Source organism: Aedes albopictus, chromosome 3 (assembly GCF_035046485.1).
Source record: "Aedes albopictus strain Foshan chromosome 3, AalbF5, whole genome shotgun sequence".
Taxonomy (NCBI): Eukaryota; Metazoa; Arthropoda; class Insecta; order Diptera; family Culicidae; genus Aedes; species Aedes albopictus.
The window spans coordinates 125,626,162-125,649,755 of NC_085138.1; the positions used below are offsets into that span (position 1 = coordinate 125,626,162).

Below are 23,594 nucleotides of genomic sequence, written 5' to 3' on the forward strand. Positions count from 1 at the left end.
TGGCATGAACATGGCATGATAATAACTTATTGAAATCTTTCGCGTATCACTAGTTTTCTATCCATTTTCTACAATTCTACGCTGGCATAATACTGGTAAGGTAAATTGCTGGTTTGTACCGTTCTACGATCTACGAATAGAATGTTAGCACCGACGTTTGATTTCCTCGTACCAACAAAAACGGAGGCATTCCCTTCGTTAGCATCTCCAGCCAGGACATGTATAGCGGTGCCGATACGGTACCCTAAAGAATAGAGGAGAAAGAACGATCATTAATAAGATATACCAGAATCACAAGACCCGCAACCGTACGTACCAATCTCGGCATAGGCATCGACATCACTATCAGATTGGCGTCGTTCGAGTGTTCCAGCAGCATTTCGCGCAACCGCAGTTGTCGACGGGTTTTATCCTGCAGTGCCATCCGTTCGTGATCGCTGATGGGAATCTGCGTTCCATCGTTGTCGGTGAAGTGCTGCAACAGTTTCTGGTGCATGTCGATGGTTTCCTGGCGGGGAGCGTCCGTTACCCCCTGAAGCATCGTCAGCGAGGAGTAATCGATTCGGAGTTTCATGAGGAGGTTGGCCATGCTGTAATAGAGGGTGGAAAAGCGTTTTAACAAACAAGTTGGGCTGATCGAGCCCTTGAGGATCACTTACTTTCGTTCTTCGACTTCCAGTTCAAGCTGGCGATTGGTAAGCGCAAACACCCTAATCTTACAGCGGGACCACTTGGAACGCATGGAGATAATGTAGGGAATCAGCATGGTTAGGCCACCATCGTCGTACAGCCACCATACGTCGATCGTACCCTTCGGTTGCTTTCGTTGGAATACACCGATTCGATCGAGAATTTCCTTCGGGACGCACGATCCACCACGCGTCGAGTAGATGATGTCATCGGCAATGTCCGAGGTTTCACCGGTGGGCGTTGACACTGAAACGGATATTTTGAGGATGATCTTACTCAGATAAATTGTGAAGGTTTAAGGAACCGCTAATGTATCATTCGAGTACCAATCCCATTTTCCAAAAAAACTCACCCATCTGAGGAGTTGCCGACAGCTGGTTGGCACTGCCTCCCAAGCTGTCCAAGTTGAGGTTGGAGTCGACATGCATCAGATTCCGCGGCGTACGCATTCCATCGGAGGAGATCGTCGATATGGCATTGTTACTGCTGCCGAGAACATTTGGCATCGGAACCGTTCGGGTCACGATCTCGGTGGTCAAGTCGGAAAAGTCCAAACCGTTGGGTAGACGCAGGATCGCGAGGGACATACGACAGTCGAAAGAATCGCTGCAAAAGAAATGATCTGCATTAGCAATTGGAAGTCGATTACAAGAATTTCAAACTTACTGCAACACGTTGTAGTAGGTCAGAAGATCTTTTACGGGACAGGTCATCCAATCGGACTTGTACCCCATGAGGACAATATTGGGCGAGAGCTTGCCAACTCCCGACGTTTGAATCAGCGCATGAACTCCTTCCTCAAACGATAAGCTATCGATCGGTTGGTAGAATCCACGAATTTTACGGATTTCCAGAAATTTCCTGCATTCCGAATGTAGCTCCGTTCGCTTCCGATGGGACAGCCGTTCGTTGATGATGTCTCCGACGATCATCAGTGAGTGGTTCTTGGTGATAAGGTTGGCCAAATCGATAAGCGGCGGTCGATTCATGGGATTTCCCGCGAGGACCAGAACTGAAGGATGGTAGTTTTTGACGTGGTCTCCAATGTTCTGTAGTTTTTGCGTTGCCGAAAGGGCATTCTTGTACGTTTGCTGCTGCGTACTTGAACCCCAGTTAACGTCCGGTCTACGATAGACGACTACCAGGTAGAGAACGAAGATGATGACGATAGTGACTATGGTAAAGGTGTAGTCTAGCTGGAACATGATAACTATACAGAGTATAGATCCGATGAGACTCAGCCAAGGGTGATAGAATCGGAAGGTTGGTCGCCATCCAAGGGCCTTCACAGTCGCCGCATGGAACGTGCAGAAGTTGATGAGGGCGTACGATGCCAGGTAGAAGTTCGAGATCAACGGAGCTATGGCGTTGATATCCGCGATGAGGACGAACAATACAGATACAATAAAGACAAGTACGTATCCTCGGTATGGTTCTCCATGTTTACCATAACCCTTGGAGAAGAAGATCAGCCCGGGATAGATACGGTCGATGCCCAAAGCTTGGATGATCTTTGGCACGGACAGCAGGTTGGTCAACGCAGTACTTAATGTGGCTGCGAAGCAACCTGCATAGATGATGGCACTGGAAAGGGACATCAACTGCATAGATGTGTAGTCATTGTGGATACCGTAGTCGCACTGAAAATAAAATTATTTAAACCATTTATAATGCCTGTTCTAGTTTTAGGATCGAGATTTACTTACACTTCCATTTGCGCACGCTACAAACGTTCCGTTAACAAGATCTGTCAAGTTTCCGGAGGCATCACGCAGCGCGGCTCCTCCAGCAAAAAACACGAACGTAATATAAGAAATTGCTGAAATGACCAACGCCAGCAATGTCCCTTTGGGAATAGCCGTGGCCGGATCTTTCAGATCTCCACAAATGTTCGCTCCAGCCTGTACACCAGTGACACTGGGGAAGAAGATGGCGAAAACGGTGAAGAAAGTCTGCTCCGTATTCTCGCTGAACCGGTAATCTGGCTTGAGGTTTTCTTGAAACACCTCGGAGGAGAATCCGACAAATCCCTTAGCAAGTTGATCGTTATCCGTTGGTCCCACGATGACTCCGATCAAGAAGTTGAAAATCGCAATGAGGATGGTCACGATCAAAAAGTTCTGAGCCTTTGCTTCCCACTCCATTCCGACTGCGCAGATGATCACCATAACGATGATCGCTATGGTGCCGACGATCCGCACATCGTTAACTCCGCCGTCCACGATCTTTGTTCCGAATGATTCTGTGGAAAATCGATCAAATGTTAGAAACCTAAACCCACCTATGGATCACCTTGAACCATACTTAGCAGATCATTCAACGAGCTGCAGAAACCGATCGTGTTCAGCGACGCTTGGACCGAGTTGGCAAAGGCAAACACTATCCCAACGGATGCTCCAAACTCCGGTCCCAGCGATCGCGATATCAAGTAGTATATCCCGCCGCCCTTCACCTGACCATTGGTGCAGATTGCGGACAGGGACAGCGCAGTTATCACACACACCAGGTACGAAATGGCGATGATGATCAACGAATGGATAATTCCGGCCTGTGATACTACCCAACTGAGACGCAAGAACAGCATCACACCCCATATGTTGAGCAGACACGGGATCAGCACGCCCTCGATCCATCCTAGCTTGATGCCATGGCCGTGCGTTTCCGGGTTGTCGTCTTCCTGGTTGGCGTCCTGAAATCAGAAGAGTGCTGGCTTAATATACTATCTTATGGTTTGAACGATGGTTATCTAGAGCGAAGGTCATTAACATAAGTCGGACGAGTATGTAAGTACAGTTGATAAGAAGAGTACCCACTCAAGTCTGGATAGCTAAGTCAAATCAAGAGGCTTGAAGAGGATTCTTATGAATTTAGATTATATTCCGCGTTCATCAATGGTTTCCTATTAAAAATTGTGTCAACATGGTGTAATAAAAATTTCCCCAATCACATTACTTCAGAGGCCTATGCGTTTAGTGAAATCAACAAGTCGCGGATCTGGTGTGATGGTTAGAACACTTGACTATCACGCCGAGGACCTGGGATCGAATCCCACTCCCGACAAACTCACAACAATGTGGGTTCTTCCTTCGGAAGGGAAGTAAAGCGTGGGTCCCGAGATGAACTAGCCTAGGACTAAAAATCTCGTTAATACAGATAAAAAAAAAACAAGTCGCGGGTGCACTAGCGGAGCCGGGTCGAGGATAGAGTCCTTTCTGGTGGTCGCTAACCTCACATTCCCTTTAAGGTGTCTGTTGAGCAGATTACCTTCCCATTGCTTAGAGAAGAGAAAAAACAAGAGGGCGGATATCGGAGAAGATAACAGCGCTAGCATCGAAAACCCCATTACAAAAAAATCGGAAAACCCATTACTATTTATTCTGACGCACACTAGAGCGGTAGTGTGGTTCACGAGGACCGTCAAGGAAAGCCGAGAAACGCTTCATGTAGTGGAAGTTACTGCACAACAACTGGCTTTGATAATCGACTCGTCCTGGACGCGTAACATCAACTAGGACCTCAAGCAGAGCTTGCTGCATTTTCCAGAGTCCATGTTAGCGTCGAAGGAAGACCATGATAAGCCGATGGTAACAGTGGTAGTTACAGAGTTGCCATTCGAGACGTCTTGCGCGACTGCCTCTTCTCAAAGCAGTCGCATAAGCGTGCGAGGCAGCCGTCGAGAAGGCGGCTAATAGACCAGAAAAATTGTAACCCCGAAAAGAAAGGTTAGATGGGAGGCGATGAGAAGTGATGCCAAGCTCACGGATCTGGGAGCCGAGTTACGTTGCAGACGTGATCGTACCGTACGTGAAGGACACCGAGCGCAAGGGCCCCAGGAGTGGATAAGTAATAGCACTCACTGCTGAAGCGATTCTCCAGTGTAAAAGCCTTGAGCTTGTCACAGCACTGCAAGGTGCAGGTGGCCACCGTGGCACACAGATTGCGGAAAGTCCCGTTAGGGACCCAGGTGGCGGATGCCAGCGCATCCGTAAAGATATGGAGATTCAAGATGGGTTGATCGGTGTTCTTGTTGAGCAAGGGCGTAGCCAGAGGGGGGCAGGGGGGAATTTTCACTTGTATTCAATTCAAAGAAACGTCATACTAAGAGAATAATACCTGGGATTTCTTTACAAATTCTTTCAAAACTCCTTTAGGCATTTATTCAGGAACTTCTCCAATTATTCTGTCAGAAATTCCTCAAGGGATATATCCAGGAGTTTCTCTTTCGTGAATTCTTACATGGACATCTTGCAGGGTTCAGATAGTTTTTTTTTTCAGAGTTTGTTCCAAGAAATGCTTCAAGAATTCCTCCCATGATTCCTTCAATTTTTTTTACAGATACTTCTGCAAGGATACATCGATGAATTCCTTCAGGAATTTTCCATAGCTTCCTTCAGTGATTCTAGCATAGATTGCTCCAAAGAGTTTTTCAAGAATTCCTGTATGGGATTCACCAGACATTCCTCCGGGAATTTCTCCAGGGATATCTTTAGAAGTTCCTCCAGAAATTGTTCCAGTGCTTTTTTCGATGATTCCTCCAGGAATTTCCAGCAGTTCCTTAAATCATTGTACAAAACATTCTTTTGGGAGTCCATCAAAAGATTCCAACAATAATTCGGCCAAAATTATTGTAGACATGGATGCCTTCATTTTTTTCTACAGAAATTCTTCCAGGAATTTGTTAAGAAAGCTTTCCTGGGATTTCCTAAGGAATTCACATGTGATTGCTTCCAGGATTCCTCTAGGTTTTCCTTCAAGCACTCCTCTAAGGATTCACCCGGGAATATCTTCTGTGTTCCTTTCAGAAACAACTCCAGGAATGATTTTAAAAAAATCCTCCAAGGGTTCCCCCAGGAACAGTTTTTAGAATTCCTTCAGGAGTTCTTCTTGGAATTCTTTCAGGAACTCCTCCAAAAACTAATCCAATACTTCCTCCAGGAACTGTTTAGGAATTCCCTTAGGAATGCTTCTAGAAATTGCTTCCAGGATTTCTTCTGGGGTTTCTTCAGGAATTGCCACAGGTATTCCCCAAGGAGTTCTTCCACGAACTCTTCTTAGAATTCTTTCAGGATTTCTCCAAGGATTCCATCTATAATTTCTTCAGAAATTTTTACTGGGATTTCTCCATGAATTTCATCAGAGATTCCTCTTAGAATTAATCAAGGTATCCTCTGGGGATTGTTGCAGTGATTCCCCTAAAAATTCATCCAAGGATTAATTCAGAAATGCGTATGGAGATTTCTCCAGAAATTCCCCCAGGAATTCTTTTAGAGATTCCTCCAGGAGTATTCCTAGAGATTCCTCCGTTAATCTCTACGTGTATTCTTCTAGGATATCCTTCCAGGGATTCCTGCAAGAATATCTTCAGGGCCTAACTCGGGACTTCTTTCTGTGATTCTTTCTGGAACAACTTATTTTAAACAACCTCCAAAGATTTTCCCACGAGCTCTTTTTAGGGTTCCTCCAGCTCTTTTAAGGAACTTTTTATGGAATCAATTCCTAGATTCAGTACTTCCTCCTGGAACTGCTTAGGGATTCCCTTAGTAATTCCTCTTGAAATTTCTTCCAGGATTCCTTCTGGAGTTTCTTCAGAAACTCTTCTAAGGATTCCTCCCGAATTTGTTCAAGAACTCCATCTGCGATTTCTTAGGGAATTATTTCTGGTATTCCTATACGAATTCCCGGAGAGATTCATCCACGAACTTCTTCAGGAATTCCTCTAGGAATTACTCCAGGAAATCCTTCAGGGATTCCTTCAAAAATTATTTCAGGATTTTTTTAGCAATATGTTCTGGAATTTTTCCAGAAATTCCGGCAAGAAATCTTCTAGTATTCCCTCCAGGAATTGCTACAGGCATTCCTCCAGAACTTGCACCAAAAACTCCTCCAGGAACTTTTTTAGTGATTTTTTCAGGGATTTCTTCAGAAATTCGTTCAAGGATTTCTCCAGGAATACCTCCAGAGATTTCTCTAGAAATCCCTCCGGGATGTCAACAATTCTTCCAGGAATTTTTCCAGAAAATTTTCTGGAGTTTTTTCAGAAATTCTTCCAGGAAATTCTCCAGGAATACCATCAGGAATTTTTCAGGGATTCCTCTAGGAAATCCTCCGAAGATTCCTCCAGAAGTTCCTCTAAAGATTCTTCCTGGAAATCCTCTACGGATTTCTTCATAAATTCTTCCAGGAAACACCTGGAGGAATACCATCAGTATTTTTTCAGGGATTCCCCCAGGTATGTACTTCTTTACAAACTTCTTCTAAGATTCCCCCTGATATTCCTTCAGGATTTATCCAAGAATTCCTCCAGAAATTCCGCTAGAAATTCCTCCAAGATTTTCTCAAGGGTTTTTTCAGAAATAGAAAAATTATAGAATAGAAATAGAAATTTCCCAGAATTTCTCTAGGAATTGATCCAGTAATTCCTCCAGAGATTCCAAAAGAAATACCTCTAGTAATTCCTCCAGGTATTCCTCCAGGATTTTGTCCCGGAATTTCTCTAGGAATAACCCCAGTAATTTCATTAGGAACTCCCCCAGGAATTTATCCAGGAATTTCTCTAGGATTTGCTCCTGGCCATCTTGCAGAAATTATGTCAGCAATTCCTCTAGGTATTTCTCCAGGAATTTCTCCCGAGATTCCATCAGGAATTGCTTAAAGGATTCCTCCAGCTATTTGTCCATGAGAAATCTGTTCAGGAAATTCTTTGAAGATCCTCCAGAAGTTTCTCCAAAGATTCTTCCAGAAAATCCTCTAGGGATTTCTTCAGAAATTCTTCAAAAATATTCTCCAGGATTTTTTTGGGATTCCTGCAGATATTCCACCAGGGATTTCTCCAGAGATTCCTCTAGGGATTTCTTCACAAATTTCTTCAAGGATACCCCCAGGGATTCCTTCAGGATTCGAGAATTTCATCAGGAACTCCACCAGCAATTGCGCTAGAAATTCCTCCATGAATCTTTCAAGGGATTCTTTCAGAAATAGAAAAATAACAGAAAAGGAAACAGAAATCTCTCAGAATTCTTCTGGAGATTCCTCTAGATATTCATTCAGTAATTCTTTCGAGAATTCCTCTAGAGATTCCTCCAGAAATTTCCACAGGAATACCACTAGGAGCTCCTCCATTATTCCTCCGGGATGTTATCTAGGAATTTCCCCAGGAACTTCTTCAGCAATACCTCCAGGAAATACCCCAGAAATTCCTTCCGGAATACTCCTGGCATCATTCAGGAATTATGCCAGCAATTTGTCCAGGAATTTCTCCTGGAAATGCTCTTGGGATTTCTTCAGAGATTCTTTTAGGAAATTCTCCAGGAATACTTTGGAGAATTTTTCAGGGATTCCTCCAGGAATTACTTCAGGGGTTTCTCCGCGAATTTTCAAAGGATTTTTCTAAATTTCTCCAGCAATTCCTCCCAGAATTGCTCAGGAATTTCTCCCCGAAATCTCTTAGAGATTGTTCCAAGAATTCACCCAAAAAGTTGTTCAAGGAAATTCTCCAGGAATTCCTTCTGGGTCTAATCCAAGAATTCCTCCAGGAATAACGCCAAGAATTTGCTCAGAAGTTTCTACAGGCATTCCTCCAAGGATTCCTTCACAAATTTCTCTAAGATTTCCTCTAGGAATTTTTAAAGAGGTTTCTTATGAAATTCTACTAGGGATTCTGCCCAGAATTCCTCCAGGAATTTCTCCAGAATTTCCTCCAAGGAATCCTCCAGAAATTTATCTAGGATTTCTTCTAGGATTTCCTCATGAGATCTCTTCAGAAAATCCTTAATCTTCCAGAAATTGGTCACTGCTACCAGCACCACGTTGATTTGTGTAGATCAGGCGAGCTTTTTCTAACGTATTGTACAAAATACAACAGGGTTAAGGGCTAAATAATGCTTTTAGAATATAATGTTATTATATTCAATTTCATCGTGTTTAGTTATAAAAGCTAGTACCGTCGTTGGGGGTGAGAATGGGTCAAAAAAGGATACTCAAAGATTAATTGTTAAATAACAAATGCAATTGAAGTCGGAATAACTTTTTATTTGGTATGTATACTCTTCTATGTGGTAATGATAGTTTTGCAAAAAAGTATCACATTATATGAAGTACTTACTAAACTACAAATGATTGAAAATTGACCCAATCTCACCCCTTAGAGGGGGTGAGAATGGGTCAAAGTATTCGAAGTCTCCTATCTAAGAATATAAGTTAATTTTATTGATCATATCTAATAAATCCATTAAAAATACAATGTAACCAGGACGAATAAAAACTTAGGTAATTTTTAAAGATGATAAATCCACCTAAAAGGGCTAATACAACCGAAAAAAAAAATGTTCAAATTTGATAAAATAACGTTTGTTTGTTGTATCGCCATTTTTAGCAACCATAATCATCCTCATTTAAAGTTTCAACCTCCAAGAGAGGAGGGGGTAGATTACAATGAGGGAGGGACGCATTGAAAGATTGATTGAAAAAAAAAACATGATATTTTTAGTATACTGCATAAAAAATGTTTAACCAAACCCTCCGTTATAAACTCTTATGTACATGATCATTGGCCTCTCAAGATAGAGGGTCGTTCAAATATTATGTTACACAACATTTCACACTATTAGACCCTCTCTCGCAATAACATTGAAACGAATATGCAGTACACTAAAAGCTAGATGATGATTAGAGGAGCTGTTCAAACGCATGGGTATATTTTTATAAATGATTTTGAGCACTAAACGTATGAACACACTCGCTTGACACTTCTTCAACATATTTTCGAAAAAAGTGTATTTTTATAAAGATACGGTAAACATGGCACGACTTTAAAGTCAAATGGGGACTGGATAACAAGTTGAATTTTTAGTTAAGGTTATGTGCACTCGATAACTTGCTTGACCCAATCTCACCCCCATTCTTAATATTTAGACATAGGGTCGAAAATATTGAATTTTCAAATAAAATGTGCATTGACAGCCCACTTTTTTCATTGCATCAACCAGGTAATACCTACAGCTAACTACTTATAAGAAAATTTACGGTTAGGTGCTTGTGTGGAACATTGCGAAGGAGAAATTTTTTCAGAGTGATTTACTAGTAGTTTCATCACATAAGTTTAGCCACAAATTAAAAAAAAAATATTATTGCTAAACATCTTATTCTGCATCATGTCGTTCAAAAACATCTCCTCTTTGAAATAATATAAAGTTTTCAATATAAATTAGCGATAGTTGATGAGTTATTTCAAATTGTATGTTTCTCCGTTTTGACCCAATCTCACCCCCAGACCCATTGTCACCCCCATCGACGGTAGGTACATATTTACTAAGGGTGCTTGCTCCCCCTGACCCAAAAGCTGGTTACGCCCTTGTTGTTGAGTATTTACCAGCCGCTGGAGGCTTGCTTTAGGGGACACAAGTCCTGGGGCTGTAACGGCCCAGACAGGAGCAAGCATGTGACGCAGCCCAATGAGGGACGTAAATTGCCGGCAAAGCAGATCCGTACCGACGGTAATTGGGTTGTAGATGGATTCAAAGGCAACAATATGGACGATGAGTAAATACCCAGTCCACAAATTGGTGCCAACATTTAATGAGGGCTTCGTGGTCGTCGAGGTCAACGAATTTTTCTGTGGCTGTTATGCGTCTCCGCGGTGGTCATTAGAGCATTTCTCGCAGATACTCGACTGTATGACTACATTGCCTGGACCGCGGAATGGATAAGTCATTTCCAGGACCAACTGGATCAAGACTTTCTGCAATGCAGGCTGCTCAGTAGTATGGGACAAACATCAAATTCTCGCTCCAGTTGACTTTTTCAATTCCATTTAGGTCTCATATGGACTGTGTAAATTTTCAGCGCAATCGGTGAAACTATAATTTAGCGCAAGCGGTTCAAAGTTTTCATAGGATTTACTATGGAAAAAGTTACACTTTCAGATAAAAATTCTCAGAGGTCGCCCCTTGTCTCGTTAATTCAAATCGATCAATGCTTCTTGTAGAAAAATCATTTATGAAACTTTCCTCCGAAGACCGCAAAACAATTGGATGCTTGTGGAAAAAGTTATTGATTTATTACCGATTAGTGATCCAACGAACGGCTTTTTGTTTTGTTTTATCAGCAGCACTGCTGCTGCCGTTGCTGCATGGGGTGGCGGGTGGCATCACCACCCTCAGAAACAGCAGCAGCCAAGGCAGCAGCTACAGTGCTGCTGATAAAACAAAACAAAAAGCCGTTCGTCGGATCACTAATCGGTAATAAATCAAGAACTTTTTCCAGAAGCATCCAATTGTTTTGCGGTCTTCGAAGGAAAGTTTTATAAATGATATTTCTACAAGAAGCGTTGATCGATTTGAATTAAGGAGACAAGGGGCGACCTCTGGGATTTTTTGTTTGAAAGTGTAACTTTTCCCATAGTAAATCCTATGTAAATTTGAACCGCTTGCGCTAAATTATAGTTTCACCGATTGCGCTGAAATTTTGTACAGTTGATATGGGACCTTAATGGGATCTAAAAAGTCGACTGGAGCGAGGATTTATTTTTTCCATATAAGCGTGTCCCATACTACTGCTCAGCCGACTCCATCATTAGCTTTGCGTTCTCGAAGTAAGGACCTCAAGCAAGCCTTGTTGAGACTTCATAAGTCAACGATGGCAGCCGAGCCGGACCATAATAAACTTGTGGCATCTGCTGCAGCAGCAGAGCCCGTGAAGCTGAAGGTACCGGAGTCTACCCAGACGGAGGCTTTCGCATTTGCGGATAACCCGAGGGGCACGCCTGACGCGAATGCTTACGACAAGCAACCACAGATGCGAGTGAGGCAGCAGTCAGGCGAGGAGCTACCAGGCGCGCGCGGTGCTCGCAAGGCCAGGAGGTTGTTGAACCAGATGGTAAAGGGCAGTAATACAGGTAAATCAGACCCCGGCGTACCGTAAAACTGGGGAGGCCGCCACTTTCCGGATCATCAAAGGGAGCAGGGGATGCGACCATTTGTTGGTCCTCATTGACCACAGGTCAAGGCGGGTCAAGGACTTGGAAGGACCATAATAAATAGGCAGAAAAAGGAGAGGAAAAAGAAATAGGAATAAAGAGCACTACGCCAAGGAACGAACGGTAGGAAAGCAAACGCCAAGCGTGAGAAGGGCCATCAAGACGGGCGAGTCTAAGTACTCGGAAGTCTTGAAGGCGATGCTTCAAGCTCGTGGATCTTGAAGCCTACGTACGCAGTATTCGACGTGGGTCGATCAAGTGGAGGACGATTTGCGGATCCTTCGCAGAGTGCGGATCTGGAGTCGCACAGACATGGATCGAGTCAAGTGGAGACGACTCGTACTTACAGCAGGGTACACTCAGGCCTTAGTCTGACTGGTCAAGTAAGTAAGTACAGGCGAAATGATCCTCGAGCTCAAGCGCGATAAGACCCGCAAAGGCGCCGCCTACAAATGATTTGGCGGAAGATGTATATGGTGAGGGTATCGTGGTGAGGGATCTGATCGCGGACGTGACTCTAAGGAACCTGGACAAGATCACGGACGCGGAAGAGCTTGTCACGGCACTGCTGCGACAACAATGCGAGGTACAGGTGGTCACCGCAGCCCGTTCGCTTTCTCAAATTTGTTTTGTTATTAACCCTAGTATGGCCAGTTGGGTATTCGGGTACCTTTTCCGATTTTGATTCTTGATATTTAAATGTTTTTTGATAGTGAGAAGTTTAAACTTTGCTAGATCTAAGAACACGTGGACAGAGGGAAGGGCTCATTTTTTACTCACGTGGAATGCCAGCAGGTTGTACCCACGAAATCGAAATGATTAGGTACACACCAAACGCTTTCAGCAATATTTTGCGGAATTTTGCCGAGCTGAAGGGCCCAGCGAAATTTTTTGCTGAACTTTCAGCAAAGTTTGCTGAGTTTCAGCAAAACGTTACTGATGATCAGCAGAGTTTACTGAACAAATCAGCAATTTTTGCTGAATTTCAGCAAAATTTTTACTGATACCTTCAGCTCGGCAAAATTTAGCAAAATTTTGCTGAAACCTTCAATCTATTTTTGGTGTGTAGGTTAAAAGAGGCAGAAAGAAATAGCCGAACTTTTTTTTTTAAATAATTGTACCTATATCATCATCAATTTTGAAATCAGCTTACAACGCTTTTATTACGCCTCTGAAACTCGTGAAACTACCTAGAACACCACTGGAACGCCATTGTGACTCCTGGAGCACCCTTAAAACGTCTTTGGGACTTGAAAACCCCGGGAACTCTCCTAAAACCCCCTGAAACACGATGGAAATACCGCTGAGATCCACCTTAAACTCCAGGAACGCCCCTAAAACCCTTGCAACACCTTTGGAATGTTCCTGGGACCTTCAACCCCTTGGAACACTCCTGCAATTGCCCTGAAATCTCTTGAAAACTCATGGAATGCTCCTAAACCCTCTGGAACGCCGCTCAAACCTCCTCAAGCCCCATGGGTTGCCTCTGATTAGGTAGGTTAATACCAAGAACTGCCGAATTCTCATTTCCACTAATTTCATCATCAATTTTGAATTTGGCTTCCAACGCTTTTATGGTGTTTTTAATAAAAATCGAAGCATTAGTGACATCTCTAACAACATACTCACCGGTTTCCTATCCTTATCTCCATGCAGTTCACCAATAGACGGCCGTTTTAATCCTCTTTTAGACGTTCGATAGTACTCCAACCGTGGTAGAGGTTCTCTGTGCAAAAAAAAAAGAAAATCCCAGTTAAAGATACACAGCCTCCTAGTAGGGACAAGCACTAATCAGCACTAAGATAGTGATCTCGGTTAGGCACCTGGTAACATTGCACACAAACGCTCCGACGTCTAGAATCACTGATCCACTTTTTTGTCTTTGTTTTTTGCCACTAGGATTATCACGTTGAAACAGTCCACTCGATTGGAAAAGCTTCATTTTTTTCCTCCTGGATGCACTACTTGCGACTGCGAGAGAGATCAGTCACGCGTGACGTTCGATCTCCAATATCAGACGCTACTTAATATTCACTCCGATTAAATACCGATGCACACAGTTTGTCTCTGAGATGCTGCTTCTCAATGAATCTAAACTGTTCTATGTGAGGCGCGCGAAAAGTTTTCGCGCGCGCAATTCCTGTAGCAGCGTGGATAGCAAAGTAATTGTATCAGCATTAACGCTGGATAGCGATCAATCCCGATTAGAGAGGGCTGATGGTGCTGCTTTGTTATCAGTGAAGTGGATGTTAGCAAATATTATGTGCTAAGTGATATGCGTTTATGTGATCTTCGAGTGGATGTGCGTGTGCGCATTGAGAAGATTTGATTGGTTGCACTCGCTGCGCGTATGTGGAGAATGTATCAAGCTTCCGCAAACTGGTGGAACCAGATTGATGAAATTGGCAATTTTTAGCATCATCAGATTTTTTCTGCATCTTTTCGTAGACCTCATCAAGATGCGACAACCACAATAAGAAAAATATTGAATACCGTGAGATGGAGTATCTTTATAATGTGGCGTGGGTGACTTCAATAATTCTTGATTAATATTTTTCACTAATTCTCTAATTCTTGATTAATATTTTTTCCTACTAAAACTCATTGGATTTGAGCCTTCATATATGACCCAACATAGAAACGGCTGTATAAATTCACATATACAAGAAAACAGAATATTGTCTTCGGCAAAGTTGTCACAAAGTGAGTCCTCTGTTAGGGAGAAATGGAAATATTTGTGTTTGAGACTTAACTGACAACCTAGAACATCCCGAACACCATGAAGTTAGGAGAAACGAAATAATTGACATATTAGTTATTGTAAAAGCTGATTTTTTATATGGGTTGCGTTCATATGTATTCATTTAACCTTCGTCACAAATATCATAAGGTGTTTTATATTCTAGGATGTTCTACGTGTTCCAAACTGTCCTTTAGTAAAGTTGTTCAAACCTACATGAATAATTTTATGTGTTTTCGCCATAAATAATAGCATTGCATAATCTGCTGGGATCCGTGAAGCTCTTGAAATCTCAAATTAGAGACATTATAGGCATATTCCATGTCAGCCAAACCACCTTGGAGTTCAGAACTTCAGGTCTACACTCGTAACAGTAGCCATATCTGCTACACTGAGTAACGTTGCATATTTAACCGTGGTTACCTAACCAATCTGAAGTCTACTTGATGTTATTATAAACCTTTGGGGCATTCAGGGTCGTCCAAACTGTCCTGAAGTTTAGCTTTCGACAGAAATAGTAGCTATTCTCACAATGAACTGTAACATTACACATCAAACTGTAGTCTGTAATCCCCCTGGCATTTCATGAGTCATTCCAAGATAGTTTCGAGATATTCCAGATCAACCACACTACTTCAGAGACCATAGCTTCAGGTCTACACTTGTGATAATAGCTTTTGCCACTACGATAAGTAGTGTTACATAATCCACTGTATTTACTAAAGTAGTTCGAGGAACAATAAGCGTTGTAATATATTTTTGGGATTATATTATGGACCATCTTTACTGTTGTGGGGCTAACTGATAAAAACAACATCTGTAACAGAACGTAATTCGTATTGGATTGTAAAGTTACACAACTAATAAGGATCCGTGAACCCCTTTATTTCAAGGGTCACTTCATGATAGTGATTATTTAGGTCATCCAATCTTCCATGGAGTACAAAACTTTATATCTACACTTCCAATGCCACATGGAGCAATTATACATAATGAACCTTATTTACTAATATTCTTCAAATACTAATAGGCTTGATTTTGTACCTTTGAACCATTTAAGGTTGCTCAAACTTTTATAAAACTCTTTTTTTTTTAAATCTGCATTCGTTGTAGTCATTATTTGTGCTATAAAAAGTTACGTTACGTAGTCTAACCCACCCAGATCCGTGAGCTTCTGCGAAACTTAGAACCTTTCCTAAATACCTTTGAGATATTTCAGGATCACTAAACTTCCCTTCAATTAAGAAATTCCAGCTAAGGTGAAGATATGATGAAGCCACATCTCGATCACAAATCTGAATGCCACGAATCAAGTGTTGTGGTGAAGAATTGTTGATTCAGTTGCATTGTAATAATTGTTATTAACGCTTAACAAATTAAATAGGTACAATCATTACGGTTGGTAATGTTGTGTAACTCAAAACAGCAATATTATTATGGCTGTAGACTCCATGTAATATATTGCAGGACAGTGTGTATGATTCTGAATATCCCGAAGCTGTGTCAAGATCTCTTATTGTATTTTGTGTGTGAGCTCCAGTAAGTATAGTAGATTATATAACATAACTCTATACAGCTAAGACAGAAACTTCAATTGCTGTAGATGCTAAATTTTAAACATCATAATAGTTTGGATGATCCCAGCTAATCTGATGATGTCCATTGAACTTTCAGAAAACTTACTGGATATGATAGATTACAAATCGTAGCTTTGTATAATGATAAAAATTATCATTACACCCGTTGACCTTAGGATCCTAACTCAAGAAGAGTTTGGCTGACCTAGAATATCCCGACTGATCTGAGACTGTCTTTTAAACTTTCAGAAAACTTACAGGACATGATAGATTACAAAAAGTCCACAGTTACCAGGGTTCCTGATTTCCACTTTTCATCTTCTTCCATATTCGAAGACAGTCAGCAGCGAACGGTTGTCGCTTAGTTCGTGTGTATGCTTGTCAGCGACGACAGCAAACTCCGGCGAACGGTGGGAAGCCACACTTGGAAATTACTCATTCGTCCACATTCGCATCGCAAGCGAATGCGATTCGTGAGTGATGCGATTGATATTGTGCATACGAATTTTTGATGTTATCGAATTATTTTCTTTGCTAATCTAGCATTTCTGCAACAATACAGTAAAAATGTATGCATTACATGCAGAAATTCTCTTCTACTTATGATAATAGCCGCTTCGATCGCTCACCAGCATTCTTCACCATTCGCCATTCATTCATTCGCTTGCGATCCAAACTGCGACGAATGGCAACGAATATTCATGTCAAGCAGCTGGCTCATCGCTTCCCACTGGTGATGGGGTTGCGTGTTTGATCACGACGACCCGTTTGCTGCATCTTTTTCGATTCGCTTCAGCAAAGAGGAGTGAATATGAATGGAGTGAGGCGAATATACCGATCCTTGACAGTTACTTATCCCGACTGATCTGATACTGTCTTTCGAACTTTCAGAAAACTTACTGGACATGATAAATTTCATATCGTAGCTTTGTATAATGAAAGAAGTTATCGTTACACCTGTTGACTTTAGTATCTAAACTCAAGAACAGTTTGGATGGCCTAGGATATCCCGACTGATCTGATACTGTCTATTGATCTTTCAGAAGACTTACTGAACACCATAAAATACAAATCGTAGCTTTGCATAATAAAAAAGTTACTGTTACACCCGTAGACTTTAGGATTTAAATTCAAGAACAGTTTCGATGACCTAGAATATCCCGACTGATCTGATACTGTCTATTGAACTTTCAGAAGACTTACTAAACACGATAGAATACTAATCGTAGCTTTGTATAATGAAAAAAAAAAAACTGTTACACCCGTAGACCTTAGGATCTAGACTCATGAACAATTTCGATGACTTAAGATATCCCGACTGATCTCATACTGTCTTTTGATCTTTCAGAAGACTTACTGGATGCGATAGATTACAAATTGTAACTTTGTATAATGAAAGAAGTTACCGTTAAGATCAAATGGAGCATTAGTATCAGGAATACTACTTACTACTTTCAGTCCTGGGCACCCACTGAGGGCTTCCCACATGTTTCCGTGATTGAGACGGTCGAAAGCTTTTTCGTAATCAATGAACACCAGGTAGAGAGACTCTTGGAATTCATTGATTTGCTCCAGGATGATACGGAGCGTGACGATATGGTCCACACAGGATCGTCCGGCACGGAATCCTACTTGCTGCCGTCGAAGAGTTGCGTCAATCTTCTCCTGTATCCGGTTAAGGATCACTTTGCAGAGGACTTTGAGAACGATACACAGTAACATGATGGGCCAGTTATCGAAAACAGTCAGGTCACCCTTTTTGGGTACCTTTACAGTATCAGGAATGTATCAATATCAGTATAGTTTAGTATCAGGAATGGGAACCCAAATATTGACAACTTCCTTAAGCAAGCTCATCCTAGTGTTGAACGATCCTCGCTAATCGGTGAATGATTCACTCTGATCAGTACGCTGCCCAGTCAACATTTTGTGCTATATAATTTAGGTTATGCATCACTATATAGGAGCCAAATCACTCGCATAAGATGCACGAAACAACCATATGCGTACCAAAGTGGAGGCCATATATGTACTTCTGACGACTGTTTTCGATTCCATTTAATCAGTAATACGATGCTTCAAATTATCAATAAAAAGGATAAATATTGACTTTCTATGATATTTAATGCGACGCCCCATTTGATAAAAAAAATAAAAGAAAAACCGACATCCAGTTTCGTACTCACAACCTCGAGATCAAGAGTCTGACTTCGTACCACTGTGCCAACTTACTTGTCTTGTAATGACATTGAATTTTAATCAATATAAAGTCAAGTTTCGTAACCGGTGACAAATGCTTTGTGATATTTCCATCGACGTGGATATGAAACCTGGAGGACAATTTTCCCTAAGTGAAAACGATTCCGTTCAACATTTTTATGATTTGATGTAGGTATCTTACTATGATCCGTCAGCTAGCGAATCCGAATCACGGTAGTGTTGTTTACAATATCCGTATCGCGTACACGTCGTCGCGTCGTCGCGGAAAAAATCATTAAATTATGGCCTCGCAAACTAGTTTTTACCGGGTAAAATCTTCCAATCAGTGCTGCGTTTGATGCGGGCATCGGTGGCAGAAAAATCACGGAATGTATCCCGAATACCAGCTGAAAAAACTGCTCCCGCCTGCCGAGAAGAACTTTGTTTTGGTCGGAAGGAGAACGTCGATCGGATGCCCTCACCCACTTTTGTAACCAGCTGTTTCGCAGAGTGGAAATCCGGGGCAAAAGTAGTGATCCCGTGTTAATATGCTTGTGCTGATGTGGGGCTTGTGGCCAAACAGCTGGCCGAGTGCAATTAGTTACGTATATTTCTGAGACGACAGTGGGGGGAGTGTCCGGTTCAAGGATTTTAATGGGAACGGGAAAAGTATCTGTAAGTACCTACTGTTATTACATTAATGAAAAAGCTTGCACAATAATGTGGTACCGCGGTGAAGGCGGAGCCGGAATTTGGTTGACGGTGACAATTTTCTGTAAGTCCCTGTGACTGCGTTCGTCATTTTTTGATCTAATATGCGATCCATTAGTTATAACCAGCTCCAGCGACTTTGAGTTGTGTTATTTACGGCATGTCGTGTTTCCAATTCTAATTGTTGTAAATAAATCGCAATTGTGATTTACATACAAGTTGGTTTGACTTTCTTGCCGCAAGATTTAGTATATTCTGCGATCCTGATTTTCGCTGCAAGTAAATGCGATTTCGAATGCATATCCTTATGCGATATGTGGTTATCTGGGTGATCGTGTATATATTTGTAAATAGTTTGAATGTTGTAAATAGTTGTAATTTGTAAATAGTATCTAGGATTAAGCTGACCTGAACTGCACAAAACACACCAATGAACTTGTAACCCGTCACCACATTTAAACCCAACACTGTACACTGTACCCAAAGAAACTCATCCCATTGAATTGTTAAGGAACACCAAATACCTAAATAGCCAGTACAATATAGACACCCAAAGCGATCGGTAGCGTGTTCTATCATTTCATCCCGTCCTCGCGCAATAAAATCAAGTAATGCAGTGCAAACCCCATCGACCGAATTCCTCTCTCTCTATCCGAACCGTATCTGCGATAGTGGCCAAAGTTGGCAATAATCAACCCGTCGGTCGATCGTCAAACGCTCGTGCGTGCGTGAATGCACTGTGAAAGGGTGGGAACTGGTACCGTGAAGCGTGCCGAAGGTGTGAGTGAAAGTGCCTGAAGCTTGTGCGGAGAGCGATCTTGGTGGTGAATTTCACGTTCCCGTGATTTGGTGCACCGCTATTGGATATAGCGGGAAGAAAAACCTCCGGTGGCCGGCAATAGAGCTCCACGCTCGAACATTGGTCCTTCGAGCCGGATCGGAGGAGCCATCCCAGCCCAAATCAACGCGCGAATAGGTGGTATTCGTCATCGTGGTAAGTGGTCAGAGGACGTTGACCACACAAGGTAGGCCATTCAAAACTCATTTCTATTGAGTAGCAGTTTGCTGTACTCGAGATTGGCGCCAACCTTTACCCCCAGTACTGAAGCCAATAGTAGGTACTGTGTGAGGAAGAACGTTTGCATGCATGTATTGTTTGGCGAAAAACGATCGAATCGTTTTGTATTATTTGAGCGCACGTAGAAGCTTGGCACTATCGTTTGCAATAGCAGGCGATAGCGGCGAAACCAATTAGCCGTTCGATAGATTGCCATAGTTGCACCGTACAGTGTCGCACATACGTATTGATACGGTGGTGACCAAATTAAAATCAATTAGTCAACATTTGATTTTTAATTTTCCTACGATTGCGCGGTGGCGTTTTAGCGGATCCGCGAATCGTTTAAGGAGACACGTAACCGCGACGGGAAGGATTAAGCGTTACGATTTTACGTGATCTCCGTCGGTCGTTCGTTCCGCGCTCGCGTAGAAGCATCACGTGACGCGACGGGAAGGAGCAAATCGTGCGATTTCCGTGGTGTTTCCGTCGTTTTCGTGTAAGAGCAGCACAACGCGACGGGAAGGAGTAATTCGTGCGATTTTGTGTTGTTCACGTCCGGTTCGCGCAGTCAAAGTGATTCGTGGTGGTAGTTAGTGATGGCAAGTCGGAAGTTGAAGAAGTTAGCGGAGGATAAGCTGATTCTCAAGCGGGTGTTGGCAACACGAGATGTGGTGGAAGGGTTCGTGGAGGAGTACGACCATGAACGGGACGTCGGTGAAGTTGCTGTGCGATTGGAGACGCTCAACAGGACAAACAGGGAGTTCCTGCATATCCAGTCCGAGATCGAGAAGCTAGACTCAGAGGAGAACTTCGACCAACACATGACGGTGCGGAACGATTTCGAGAATCGCTTCTGCAGGTTGAAGGCCTTTCTACTCGCCAAGAAATCGACGGAGCGGAGCCAACCGCTTCTGAATTCAACAATGGCGTCATCAACCTTTGGATCGCTGCATAACGCAAGCAGTTTCCATCATCGTTTGCCGAAAATCGATCTGCCGAAATTCTCTGGAGACGAATCACGCTGGATTTCGTTTCGAGACAACTTCCTATCCATGATCCATGGGAATGTGGACATCCCAGCGGTGAACAAGTTGCAATACCTACTGCAATCGTTGGAAGGAGATGCCAAGAAACCGTTCGAGAGTGTCGACATCCAAGCGGACAACTACGCTTCAACCTGGGACGCGCTCATGAAGCGATACGACAACAAGCGGTTTTTGCGGAAGGAGTTGTTCCGACGGTTGTTCGATTTGCCATCGATGAAGCGCGAGTCAGCACAGGAGCTTAACACTCTGGTGGATGATTTCCGGCGGCACGTGAAGGCTCTGAGCAAACTCGGTGAACCAATTCAACACTGGGACACCCCGCTGACATTTATCCTCTGTAACAAGCTCGATCCCTATACGTTGCGTGCCTGGGAGCAGGAAACTCGACAGAAAGACGAGGTGAAGTACGACGAACTGATCGAGTTCCTCACGCAACAAGTCCGTATGTTGAAGTCAGTAGCGAGTGATCTCCAGTATCGTTCCCAAGGGCCCAGCATCAAGGTGACCGGCCCGACTCCGAAGATACCCACCACAGTCAAGTCCATCGTCAACAGTGCTACCAATGAACCCATATCGGATGCTCCGCCATGCCATGCCTGTTCACAGAAGCACCAGCTGTTTCAATGTCCGACGTTTGCCAACCTGTCTGTCGTGCAGCGTCGTGAGTTGATCTCACAGCGAAGTTTGTGTTGGAACTGTTTCCGACCGAACCACCAAGCGAAGGGATGCAAATCCAAGTTTTCGTGCAGAACGTGCCACGCCAAGCACCATACGTTGCTGCACGACCAAGCAGCCCTTCCAGAGCCTACACCGAACCCTGTCGGCTTGTCGAATACCTCTACGCTGCACCCGATTCCAACCACGTCAGCGAACGAGGGAACCGATGGATCGTCGAATCCACCCCAAGTGAACCTCTCCGTTCAGTCAAGCAGAAGTACGGTCCTACTGGAAACGGTTGTCCTCTCCATCGTCGACAAGCACGGCAAGGAAATCACTGCCCGAGCGCTCCTCGATTCTGCTGCGATGTCAAACTTCATCACCAAGAAGCTGGCAAACACTCTTGCCACCCGTCAAGTCGTCGTTGATGTTGCAGTAGCAGGAATTGGAGAATCCACGAAGCAGATCAAGCGGCAGATCTCCGCAACGATCAAATCCCGAATCACGCCCTTCTCCACCACACTCGAATTCCTAATCATGAAGAAGCCCACAGCCAATATACCCACAATCGCCATCAATTCCGCATCGTGGAACTTGCCAAAGGTTCCGCTGGCCGATCCAAACTTTAACGTTCCGGGCATGATCGACATCGTCATCGGCGGTGAATGTTACCAGGAAATCCATACAGGTAATCGTCTGTCAATCGGAGATGGTCTACCTTTCCTGGTTGACACCCGTTTTGGATGGACAGTATCTGGAAAAACTGTCATAAATTCCTCCGTTGCACCACCGGTATGCTACCTGTCGACAATCGACCGGTCACTAGAAACAGCGCATCAGAAGTTCGATGCCGTCGATCATGGCCCCACGAATTCCACCGAAGAAAAACGATGCGAAGAAATCAATGCCAATACTACCACCCGAACTCACTCCGGAAGGTACGCCGTCCGCCTTCCTCGGTCCGAAGTTCCGCAAGTCACCCTCGGCAACTCTCGCACGATTACCACCCAACGCTTCAATAGCCTCGAGAGACGCCTAGAGAAAGATACCGCCTTGAAGCAAACATACCACGATTTCTTCGACCAATATCTCCACTTCAACCACATGCGCAAGCTTAATGTTGTTGATAACCATCCCCAAGTGCGGGACAGACCATTTCCACCCAAGTTACAAGATGAATGGAAGAAGATCGAGCTCCACATGTTATCCGGCGCGGTTGTCGCAGCAAATAGTGTGTCAACGATTCAGTCAAACACCGAAGGATATTCCCGAAACCACGTCCCCGGGATTAACAACCCAGCCGATGAACTATCACAAGGACTGAAGCCTTCCGCACTACCAAACCAATCTCGAAGGAGGAACAGTCCAGCACGGCTCTCGGAATTCCCAAGTCAGCGGCACCACGCAAGCGTCTCACATGCAGAATCCCCATCGACTGCCGAAGAAGCACGCAAGATTGCACTGATTTCATCGGAATGCGGAGAAGTCCAGGATGCAGTACGAAGAAAGAACCGGATGAACTTCAATCGTGGTCGTCAAAGAAGAAAACCTTCCGCCCGCACAGTGGCCTCTAGATCGCATCACGAAGCTTTACCCAGGGAAAGATGGAGTCGTCCGTGTAGTCAGTCCGGAGACAGCTACCGCGGAGAACATCGTACGCCCAGCCGTGAGGGTTGTCCACCCAATATCAACCGAAGTCGACAAATCACCCGAACTGTAAGCAGAAACTACAAAGATCGGCAGAGCAGTCCGAAACTGTTTCAACGCATATATGGATTGCGAACAGGTGATTACCGTTCCAACACCTCTACTAGTCCCTGTTCGTTCTACCGGATCTTTCTTTCGCAGAACTCCTTCGCTCTCACTACCAAATCATCTCGCCGCTCTCGTTCGAACTCCTACGCGTCTGCTGAATGGGCCCATTCAGACAGCATCCGACGGA

General features: G+C 43.5%; 1 protein-coding gene across 2 annotated transcripts in view; it reads right to left on the reverse strand.

Annotated features, from left to right (window-relative positions):
- LOC109430358 (bumetanide-sensitive sodium-(potassium)-chloride cotransporter) overlaps positions 1–23,594 on the reverse strand; it is a 40,582-nt gene continuing 16,988 nt past the window's right edge. The window contains exons 1-9 of one of the 2 annotated variants that reach the window (XM_062859413.1): positions 13,486–14,083; positions 13,292–13,388; positions 2,995–3,379; positions 2,397–2,932; positions 1,357–2,330; positions 1,043–1,296; positions 660–936; positions 317–590; positions 1–244 (exon numbers count right to left, since the gene is read on the reverse strand). In XM_062859413.1, the coding sequence (XP_062715397.1) occupies positions 131–244; positions 317–590; positions 660–936; positions 1,043–1,296; positions 1,357–2,330; positions 2,397–2,932; positions 2,995–3,379; positions 13,292–13,388; positions 13,486–13,604 (3,030 nt within the window). In that variant the 5' untranslated portion in view covers positions 13,605–14,083 and the 3' untranslated portion in view covers positions 1–130. Of the gene's footprint in view, positions 245–316; positions 591–659; positions 937–1,042; positions 1,297–1,356; positions 2,331–2,396; positions 2,933–2,994; positions 3,380–13,291; positions 13,389–13,485; positions 14,084–23,594 lie in introns of those variants that run through there. The other variant, XM_029877920.2, reaches the window with a different exon arrangement.